The sequence below is a fragment of the Leptidea sinapis genome, chromosome 25 (assembly GCF_905404315.1).
Source record: "Leptidea sinapis chromosome 25, ilLepSina1.1, whole genome shotgun sequence".
Lineage (NCBI taxonomy): Eukaryota > Metazoa > Arthropoda > Insecta > Lepidoptera > Pieridae > Leptidea > Leptidea sinapis.
Window position 1 is genome coordinate 12,761,132 of NC_066289.1, and position 12,338 is coordinate 12,773,469.

The 12,338-nt window shown below is 31.7% G+C and overlaps 1 protein-coding gene across 3 annotated transcripts in view; it reads right to left on the reverse strand.

Moving 5' to 3' along the window:
• LOC126971926 (A disintegrin and metalloproteinase with thrombospondin motifs 9-like) overlaps positions 1 to 12,338 on the reverse strand; it is a 213,854-nt gene that overhangs the window by 19,564 nt on the left and 181,952 nt on the right. Inside the window, exon 2 of one of the 3 annotated variants that reach the window (XM_050818438.1) lies at positions 8,790 to 8,887. The exons of 1 other annotated variant lie outside the window; for it this stretch is intronic. In XM_050818438.1, coding sequence (XP_050674395.1) covers positions 8,790 to 8,834 — 45 coding nt within the window. In that variant the 5' untranslated portion in view covers positions 8,835 to 8,887. Of the gene's footprint in view, positions 1 to 8,789; positions 8,913 to 12,338 lie in introns of all 3 variants that reach the window. One more of the 3 variants, XM_050818437.1, reaches the window with a different exon arrangement.

The window sequence follows — 12,338 nt, forward strand, 5'->3', positions numbered from 1 at the left end:
CATAAAACTGTATTGATATGTATACGTAAATGTTTTAGATTAAATGATTATAAATTAGTGTATTTTTTTAAATCTTTGTCTGGCAACCCTCGCTCGCTCAGAAGCAGGAGGCATGGGCGTGAGGGAGAGGATAGTGACGTATTTTTTTAATGAATCAATTTTTCCATTGATGAATTGTAACTCTTATTACGTTTTTATGTTAATAAGTTATTGTATTTTTTTTTTCATTTTTCATTCATTGTAATTTGTTTCTTTAGTTGACTTTTTATTATTAATTAGAGTTTTTGATCAAAATGTATATTGAAAGACAAAAAGAGACAGAGACAGAATTCGTGCCTTATTAGAGGAGGAATGAAGTGATTATTCTGATGAGTCCATTTCAGAAGAAGAAACCCAGCGAGCATGTGAGCTTGAACTTGGCAGCTATAATTGCTTGCGTTACTTATTGAGCAAATAAAACATTACGACCAAGAGAACAGAATTCAGAATAAAGAAGAGAAGAAAGAAGAGAATAAATTAAATTGGGCATATACTGATTGACAAACACTTGCAATCAAGAAATCAAAAAAAATCCCACATACCTCCGCCAGAAAATTGAGTAACAGCTAGCTTTCATGGTAATGATCCTAAACAAACGGCTAACCGTGTCAAACGTCTTATAACAGAACAGCGTATTTCTGTCTTAGACTTGCCTGCACATAGTCTGGGTTTAAACCTTTTTGAAGATTTGTGGTACGTCGTTAAAAAGAAAGTCCCAAACAAACGAAACTCCAGTCAAAAAGAACTCTACGAAGATTTTTTCAACGCATGGAACTCAATCCCAATCGAAAAATATCTGACAGTGCTTGAATAGATGCCACGGTTTGGAGAGCTGTTATTAGCAATTAAGGCTACGCTATTAAATATTAATTATAACTAAATTTATTCGCCTTTGAACAGTATTAAGTAAACAATATATTACTTCAAAATTCAAATTCAAAATCAAATTCAAATATTTTTATTCAAAATAGGATTTAAAATCACTTATTGAACGTCAAAAACTACCACCCATTCGAAAGAGACTGCCTCAGACCTGAGAAGAATGGGCGCAAGAAACTCAGCGGGCTTTTTTTTTTATATAAAATATGGATTACAATGTGATATCGTACAATAAACATTTATAATTAAAGAGCCGAGGGTGTTCGCTTTATTCCCAGTCCGTGGTGTCATTAAGAAAATCGTTTATGCTATAATAACCTTTCCCACACAAACGTTTTTAAACAATTCCTTTAAATTTCGTAACTCATTTGTTTTGTACATTTTCTGGGATCATATTGTAGAAGCATATACATCGCCCAACAAAAGACTTACTAACTCGACCAACCGAGTAGTAGGCATAACAAGTTTATGTTTGTTCCTCGTGTTAACATTATGAATATCACAGTTTCTAAAGAATTGCTCAATGTGCTTATGAACATACAGAACATTATCAAAAATGTATTGAAAAGCAACAGTCAAAATGTTTATTTCTTTAAGTTTTTCTCTTATAATTCTCTAGGATCTAGGTTATAAATCGCGCGAATAGCCCTCTTTTGCAGCAGAAAGATGGTATTAATATCGGCCGCACTGCCCCATAACAAAACTGATTACTTATTCTTATAAATTAAATAAATTTTTACTGTATTTTTCTGTTGTTTCTAATTAGTTGTCCATTACTGTTGATACCTTAAAATACATTTAGTTGTTTGTATGAAATCTTATGTTTAAACGGCAGTTGTTAAGTCTCATTTTGTTGTTTTTCTAAAAAATGAAAGTCATTGACTAAAATATTTACGCTAATTGTTGTTTCATTTTTATTTGCAAATAAAAAGGTTCTTGTATAATTTAAGATTTTCTAATTATATTTTCACCCCTGTATGTCTGGACCAAACGCAAAAACTACTGAACAAATTCAGATTTTGCATGAATATCAACAAGAGTTTGGAACAACATATAGGCTACATATAATGGTCATGCTAGACTTATATTGTCCACGCGGGCGATGTCGCGAGCAGCAGCTAGTTAACATATAATATAACATAGTTGAATGTTTACTAAAGTTCACTTTATACAGTGTACGTGTACATATCCATTAAACCTACTTTGGGGTTCAAGGACGCGTAGCGCAGTAGTGAAATCTCTTGGACTCTTTACACTATAACTGTACGAGAAAACTGTTGGAATCCTTAAGAGGCCCTTTCATATGAAAGCGCGTGCCAGTTAACATAATACATATACATTCCTAGCACGTATCCCAGTTTTTTAAGTAATGTAGAGGGAACACGTCTTGAGAAATATGCAATTATAACAATTACTTCTAAGTGATTAAATTTGAGTTTAATATGGCTCACAGACTCTGAAGCCTTCTGTTTAACTGATGACTGTATGAGAACTTACTACAAGTCAAGTGGAAATAGAATACATTCTTTAATTGAATAACACGTGCATCTATTAGCGATGCATATGGCCCGATACTTGCATCATTACGAAATATTTAATGTGACATTAATGTACGACGGGCATTAGTGAATAGTAATGTCGATTTTACGAGGCGTCTATAAGATAACGACATCTAAATTCTTTGTTGGACTACGCAGGATTCATGCTAATCGTAAAGTGTGTGGTCAAACTTGTTAATATGTTAGCGACATGTTTTAGCAAGGACACGACACGCTTTCAAGGATATTTAAAATTAATTAATCATTTCTGTTCGGTGCTGTATGTGCTGCCAGGTCGACCTGTTATCGACAATAAATCATTGTATTTCTTGTATGCGATTCCTAATTAAGACAGTAATCACGACCATCATGTTCACGAAGCATCCTTACAAAAACAATGAATTCCAACTCTAAAGGTTGATACATCCAATAAACGATAATTTTTTTTGTACAATTTATTTTTTATAACTTTTATGAAATATTTGATGTTTTAAAAGCTTTTAACTTTGAATAGGATTCATATATTTGATGCAGCACCTTACAAAATAATTTGTTATGTATATACAGCCATTGTAAAAACTCTATTAATAGAAAACAGTGGCCGTTGAGTTTCCTGTATGTCCTTCTCACGAGCTATAGTATAAATAAAATCCTATATAATAATACTATTATTATATAATTACCAGTGGGAGGCTCCTTTGCACAGGGTGCCGGCTAGAGTATGGGTACCACAACGGCTCCTATTTCTGCCGTGAAGCAATAATGTGTAAACTTTACTGTGTTTCGGTCTGAAGGGCGCCGTAGCTAGTGAAATTACTGGGGAAATGAGACTTCACATCTTATATCTCAATGTGACGAGCGCAATTGTAGTGCAAATCAGAATTTTTAGGCTTTTCAAGAATCCTGAGCGACACTCCATTGTAATGGGCAGGGCGTATCAATTACCATTAGCTGAACGTCCTGCTCGTCTCTTCCCGTATTTTCATAAAAAAAATATATAGGATATAATAATCAATTATTTAAAAGTTACTACCCATTTGAAAAGATATTTCATTAATATAGTTTTTTATTTAATACCTTGTGAATGGCCGCTGTATTCCCAAGATAGATTCCCAAGTAGTATCACTTAGAAACTCATTTAATTCATGGTAACTTTTACCACACGAGCGAATTTTCAATAATTTCTCAAAATATAAAACTTAAGCAATTTAGTTATACACATTTTATTTAAGTATAAGCACATCTTTTACTGTTTGCATTGAATTCAATAATTAACATTGAAAGAAACATAAAAGTAAGTAATTAATTGTTTAAGTAATTGAGGGATTGCTCAACCTCGAGACGATAATAATTTATTCAACATATTGATCAAAAAATATTTCTATTGCCGTTGTATACAAAATTTTTAATTTGACAATTTCGGATTTTTCGCACAAAATTGGTTGGTATTTTCTGATTAGATTTCGTCATTAAGATATATAATAAATGAATAACTAAGTTTAATGATATTGTTCCCCAACTTTATATAAATAATATAGCATTCTGTACTTATAAGCTATCACAATATGATACTTACAAATATTCAATTCAGGCTACAGTCTATTTGAAATGGTTTTCTTAAAAAAATATTAGTTTCCTCATATACAAAAAACTTTACCTTCTCTTAATACATTATCTCTGAAACCTGGTATTTTTTTTTATTTTATAACTTTTAGCCAATGTCACAGAGCATTGTTTCTGAATTGAAAGCGACCATTAAAAGGCGAACAAGGCTGAGGCTTTGTCCAAACCTGTAAAGGGAATGCAATTTACAGCATAATTGAAAACAATGCATCACCTTACAATACCAAACAAGAAGTATCCTTCAAAAAGGTTTCACTAAAATCGACCAGTATTAATATTTGCATATTATGTAACAGTTTTGTTCATTTTTTAAGTAAGAATAGTTTTAGTCAAAAACTGCTAGTATAAATAATTTACATATTTAATACGTTGCCTCCTCTTCTCATTAAAATATTCAATATTTTTTAGTTTGAGAGTTTAAAAAGGACTCATGAATGTTCGTTACTCAATGTTGTAATTGGAATTTTACTTCTTTTACACACAACTGACAAGCCTGCAGTAAAAAGGCCTCTATAAAAGCACTTTTGATCTTATTGACAGAAATCTGGAAAAAAAAATCGTATAACTGAGCTGCAGTGTTTTCTAGTTCAAAATAATGTATCTATATAACAAATCTTTAGATACAAAAATTTCGTGTCACGTTTATACGCAACCCTACTAAACTACTGGACCGATTTTAATCATATTTTCAGTTTGATCTATGTGTAGTTTCACACTATGTGCAGTTTGATCCATCTCGAGAGATAGGAGAGTTTTTTATTTCGATACGTGACCCTTAATATTTTTAATACGAAATTTAAATTTAGAATGAATAATTATATTCAAATTTTTTGACGCACAGTTTGACAGTTCTGCTGTGACAATATTTCATAATAAGAATCGTGTACACTTAACACAAGTGTCACACAAATCGCGAGTGTAACACGCAGTTTGTCACCCACACTAAATTATTAAGCCTGGCTTGTTTTTATTTGTTGTCTAGGAGCAATAGACTCTATCTAGACGTATAAAATATCTAAGGAGAAACAAAATAATAATTGTAATCTCTATAAATTTCGTAATTTAACAAAATATTTTAAATGTCGATATCAAATTTCGTATGCCAAATATCATCAAAAGTTTGCTGAAAAAGAAAAACTAATTTAAGACACCCGAATTACATTACAAATATAATATAAACGAAATAAGTAACAAAGTGTAATGCCGTTGAAACTGTGAGGTAGCCAAGAAGCCAGTAATTAATTAATATATTGCTACCCCAGCTCATGTCATTAACAAGTTGACTTCTAATTATCATACAAGATGAGGTTTCAAAGTGCATTACACATTAATTAGCTCTGCGGCGAGCCCGAGGTGAAAGGACTGAATGGTCTCCTGGCTTAAAGTTATCAAATAATAAAATGAAACGCTTAATAAGTACCTACGTACGTGAACAATGAGGTACTGTTACAAAGTATCTAGTACGTACTATGCGAAGATAATAATCTATTACTTTTCAATGTTATAATAAATAAATATCTTATTAAGTCTTTTTATCATAGAATATTTATTTTAAATGAAAACGATGTAAAATTTGAACGATATAATATGAAGGCAAGGTTGTTATTATACAGAGGAATAAAAATTATTAGAAAACATTGCTTTATTTAAATAGCGGTAGAGCAGAGTGCTCTTCAAAGGTCACGAAACGTCGGGTAAAATAAAGAAATTATAAAAAATTTAACTTTTAAGCAATTCCTTATCTTAAATACAGTTACAATTAAATACACGCGTTTTAATATTTTAAAAAGTATTTTATTTAAATGTATCACTCTCGCGTAAAATAAAGAAAATAAATAAGATAATCAAAAGAACCGTAAGTGTAGTGATACTCACTGGGGAATCAGAACCAAACGAAAAGAAACCAGATTCAATCTTGGGCGCCACAAAAAAAGGATATATTCGATGTAATTTGTCTTTTTCATTGTCAGTATTTAGACAGTCTCTCTTAAAAATTCACAAAGTATGAGGTTAAATTCAAAATAACATTTTAACTCTAAAATCGCTTACAAATGTTGCCGTAGCAACATCAGGCATCAAACAATGGAATGTCGATGTAAGATGACGTATGCGAGTTGGTGAGGCTTCAAATTTCGGTCATATGAGTGACTAGATCAGATAAGTGAGCTAAATTAGCTATTCAACCGCAAATGGCAAAACAAAGGTAATGTGGAGGGCGGCTGAGCAACGAACTGTGACATAATATATATTAATAAAGTAGGCCATTCTTTATGCAACATAATAACATGTTAAATGCACTCATATGCATAATATAATAATATTTTGAAATATGCACGCCGACCTATTCACCACCGAAGGTATGTAGACACGCGTCAATATAGCAAATAGCTTCATTGTGCGACTCCTACTAAATATTGACACATTCTACAGTTACTACACGCCAACACCATCTCTGGTCCTCGCTGGAACGTGGAGCCCCCTCCCTTACCTCTTTCAACCCCGAGCGCTCGTCCTGTTGCGTCAGTACGGTTTTCAGATTCATTAGCTTTGTTTTTCGAGTTTTCATTGTTACGTTTTGACTTTTGTTGTTAATACTTCTGTAGTTTCAAGTTGTTCTATGTCGCTATAATAGTTCTAATAAAATATATAATAGAAAATACTTTTTGTACTTAACTCAGATTCTTTCATTGATTTTTCATCATTATAATAATAATAATCAACATCACTACACAACACTTTTACATCAATTAATAATATAGAAAAATAAATGGTTGTTTATTTATTTATAATAATAATATCCTAGTGATGCTTGTTTTACATACCGTAACAAAGCGACAATGTGACGTCATCGACGTTAGGTCCGCAGATAATATTACCGGCTAGTAAATATAATCCTTGTTCCTTTGTCCAAATCAAATTTAAATATTTCACAGATACGCTAATGTTGAATCACACAAAGTTAGCAAATAAGGCAAAGCGTTAAATTAGAAGTTTGCACGGTCAATGTGTAAACACGTTGCGGCGCCAACATTCTTTGCTAAGCCTGAGTAATTTTTATAGTCAACAAGAATCGTAGAGGTCGTAAACTGGTACAAGACTTAAACTATACTCATTTGAAGACGTCACCGTTTTGTTTCCTGGTCCTAAAATTGTACCAACAACTTCAATGCCAAGTTTTACGACCGACAAATAAAGTAATGGAGTCAATACTTGTCCATTAGTTCTTCGAGTTTTTGAATATTTAGTACGTCTTGTACAACAATGTTTTGATGCCTTTGTTAATACTTACATGGAAATAACAAGAAGCCCTACAGTTGTTTCATGTGTAGTGTACACATATACAGTATATTAATATTTGCATACCGTTTGTTTAAGGTAGCCCCTAAGCGTATTTGTAGAATTTGATAGAAATAAACTGTGTTTTAACAAGTTTTTGAATGTTGTGAGTATACTTATAACATTGAACGTGTCGGTATAAAACATAGATTAAAAGATAATAACAGAATCTTTGTTGTTGAGTCATCTTATGAAAAAAGAAGCATAGGATTTATATGGTAAGATTATTTTGTCTTTAGCCTCCTTTGACAAATTAGAGAAATATTGCTGTTCTGTACTATTTTACAGCTGTCTATCTGGACATATAAATGATGTAAGACTAGGCCATATGGTGTATCTGTCTTTTTCTTTTACATTCTGCAGGATGAAGAGAAGTTGCCAAAAAATGTTGAATACAAAAACACAAACTTTTGTATCCAGATTAAGACAAATCTTTTAATTTATTTGAAAATCAAAATAATTCTCAATCCGTATCTGTAATCATGAAATCACAACGTCAACATTTATATCTCCATTGTTCTATTTCACAATTCATTTAATTAATTAGCCAGTTCGGTTTCGCTCCATATATCTTAGGTATCCTTAACTATCATTTGGCACTAATCAGCAGAGTGACCTAAAAAGACAAAACAATGACATGCGAAAATATCAAACAACACGTCACAGACAATCACATGAAATTGGGCGTCTAGACATTCACCGCAATGTGCAATGATTTACACGTATCAAATAGATTGGAAATATTTATAAAATGATTGATGCATTTGACACATTGAATACTAGATGACGATGTTACCAATTAAATTTGTTTTCTCACTTTATTACCCCTGCTTTACACCAAGGTATTATACATCTATTTGACAAGTTTCATGCAAATTTCAAATACAAGTTGTGTCGTAGCATAGTTTTCAAAATACAAAAACATTCTTAACAGGCTTCACATTATGGAATCACAGGGCACTTAGGGAAGGTGTACGCGCTTATTTTTGTTGGCTGTTTGTTTGAGATTTCTAACTATTGGTGATTAATATTCATCTTTATTGTATTTGCATCGGATATCAAAGGCAAAAAGTAGTAAATGCATTACTGATACTTGCGAAACGATTATAAAAGTATTGAAAGAGTATCTTAATGTAAGCCAAGATAAATATTGCTCCTAAAGTTTGTTTTTTTGACCACTCCATTTATCTTTTTATTTTCATCTTTAAAAAAAGGCGGTTTGTCTGGTAAATGTTTAAAACATTATCCAAGAAACATGGATAGAGTATAAAACTTTCCTGACAACAAATCCTGTAAAACAAACACATAACTTACAATAATTAAGACTTAGACAATATATAAGCTTTTGATACAAAGTTGAATTTAGTTACTTACCAAAAATATATGCACGCATAACAAAATTCTCACATTAGCCATCATAAAGTTTACGTATACAATTGTTAACACTTCCTTCACAAAAATCTATGTTTTCGCTAAGAATGTTACGTAAATCAAAATCTGTGAAAACAACATAATATGATCGTCACCAGTTTTTCAAAGAAAAGGCAATGTTTTATCGATTTATTTACAATTTCTTAATAGCCGTGATAACCGTAATACATTTTATGATCCTTTCGTGAGGTATACGAGTATATCTAGTGTCAAACATATAAATATTTGCGAGATTTATATAAGTCATCTTAGACACGTTTTTTATGATACCATTAAAATTCTTAACTTTGAGGGAAAGTTGACTTATAGATATTTTTTACGATTTAATTCCGTGAGAGATTTTGCCATTAAATTGTTATTGTCTTGTTTGGATTTATAAAATACGGGATTATAATTAAAACTCGCTATACAAGTGGTATTTCTTGTCTAATAATCGCCATACTTTTGTTGTATCTAGATCAAACTCTTACAACGCTTCCATCTACATTCATTCTTATAATTTTTATACTTCTTCCCTATAATACTTCAACGAGTTACGTGACTCTATATCTCCATCAGGTCTTTTGGCTCAATTTCATAGTCTTCTTTTGAAGACAATATTTAAAAATAAACCGTAAAAAATTACAAAGAGTCCATCTAATGATAAAAAGTTCCCGATCATTCCGATACGTTTAATATATATGTTATTGGGAAAAAGTGTACAAAATAAAAATAAGAAAAGTTGACAAATGGTCTATGAGACCAAATGAAATAAAAAATATAAATGAAATACTTTTAAAGGATAAAAACACGTATAATTGAAACCGTGCTTTTACATTAGATTTTTTGCGTGAAAGTTACATTTTTATTATTATTATATGTAACCCGACGTTTCTGCAGACCCCTCAAAACGTGCTCTTGAAAGATCACGAAACATCGGGCTAAGGAGTTTTCCTTCATTAAGTTTTTAATGCATAAACACATTTACAATTACACGCGTTATAATCCTTAATAAAGTTTTTAATGTAAATGTGTAACACTCGCATTAACCAAAGAAAATACTAAGCTTATAATCAACTACCAAAAATATCCTCATCAAATAGTTATAGGCCCATCCCGATACGTTAATTATATTATAGAATAAGGAAAAACTCGTTTTCTGTTAAATATGTTTCAGCAGCTAATAACAAGATCTTAGTTAAAGAAAGGTTTTTAATAGAACAAGGGGCATGTATTAGGTGGCTGAATAATGTACTGTATATGAAAATAAGGCATAAAATAATAATGACTCAATTATCCTTATCAAACGTTAGTCACCGCATTCTTGGCTTGCTTGTTGACTTGACTAAAATAACTTTTACTAATTTCATATGACTGTCATGCAATTTTTTTATTCAATACTATTTAGATAACTTGCACTAACATATCATATCTATTCATGAATTTTTTTATCGAATAATTTTATTTTTATTCCTTAATTACGTCCTGAATAATCTTTTGACATCAAGAATGTAGATTCTTTTATTATTTAGTAATAAGAAAGAAAATCAATTTACATCTCTAAGTGATGATTTTCTTCACGAAATTCTTAAAGAAAAGCCGCGGACAGTCGGCGAACATGTTGAATATATAAGGGTTCTTTGTTTACGGAATACAAAATATGAAATGATTATTTTAAAGATTGAGAGATAACATCAGGTTAAGTGTTAACAGCCATTTCCGTTTGTATTAAAGCAATTATGTTTGATATTATAGGCAACTTGAGTAGCTTGTCAACAAGTAAAAGTAATCTAATATAAGTGATATCATAAGATAGAGTTCACAATATAGTGGAAATTATTTATGATGCGTGAGTTATAAGAACAATTATTGAACTCATCAGAGTGTTTAACAATGGCCTAAGCCACAATTTATAATAAACATTTCAAAAAAACAGTTTTCATACACAGAATCATCATATTACTCGTACTACAGTGATAACGTAGAAATATATGTAAGTATTTACATGTACAGTTCCCAGTTATTAAATACAGAACCGAATGTATGTTACTAAAACATAAAGCGCGGTAAACAATTCTCGGAGATAGCGACTGCAATTGAGATACGGTTGACTTACTGTGTACAATTTTTATTTGCAGTGCGATGTTATTAGTGCATATTAAATAGAGGCATGGTCTGTATGAATGTATATTTTTATGATGACGTGAACAATAATATCTTTATTCGTAAAAGCAATTTTATTAATTGAAAATTAAATGGAGCTGTTCTTATGTATTCAGTTGTTTGATATTGTTTTTTTATGAAGAGGAGGACATAAAGCTCGACTATGGGTGACCTGTGAGGTCGAATCAGAAATGAGGAGATCCGCAAGAGAGCCAAAGTCACCAACATAGCCCATTGCGAAACTGAAGTGGCAGTGGGCAGGGCACATAGTTCAACGGATAGATTGCCGGTGGGGCATAAAGTCCTCGAGTGGCGACCACGTACCGCAAGATGCATTGTTACTAGGCCCTCTCTTTTGACCGATGATCTGGTCAAGATTACCGGAAAACGTTGGATGAGGACAGCGCAGGACCGATCATCGTGGAGTACTTAGCGGGAGGCCTTTGTCGAGCAGTGGATGTCTTCCGGCTGAATAGATAATGATGGGTCACATGATGGTAAGCCATGGAACACTCGCTACCAACACCAGAAGAATAACCGATAGACCGTTGCCCCACTTGCCGGTATGCTTAAGGCTTTTTTGAAGATATTTATATCATATCGGTCCTAATTTTAAATATGTTTTAGTAACTCTGGTAATTGCTCTGGTAATTTAAACTCTGATTTATCGCGATTTATTTTTACATTTGACTGACCTGAAGAGAAGTTTTCAAACAAGAACAAATTTTTGTTGACATATATTTGAATTATACAATCTAATGATTAATAAAATACAGAAGCAAAGTTTTAATTCGACTGTAATTAGACATACCGACTGGCGAATACTAACAGCGATTTTATTGATGAAACAAAACGAACGCAATTTAGAACAGACTTTAACATCCATAAATATACTTCATGGCTCACGTCACAGTAAGCCTTCTCAAGGTCGAGTTGTAGCAAATTATATAACGAATTTAAAATAATTTTATATCATCTACAAATAGTTTCATTTCTGTTTTATTAGACTTCCTTGTATTTGCGTCATCTACACATTTATACCCATCAGTCGATGATCGTGTTTGAAAAGATATATTATATGTTACTAGCGTCTGTACTTAGATCATTTATAAATTAAAAATTCAAATTCAAATATTCAAATTCAATTATATATTGAGCTCGGGAACCAGAGCTTAGATCTGGCTCGGCCGGCTGGAATGCGAGGTATACAAGGTTGTATCTAACTTAAAAGGTTATCAATAAAGGCTATTATATATTTTTATAGGCCTCTATAAACTTATTGCTACGCAATTAAATAATAAGAACTATTTTAAGTTTGATTTAAATTTGTATACATAATAATATGATATG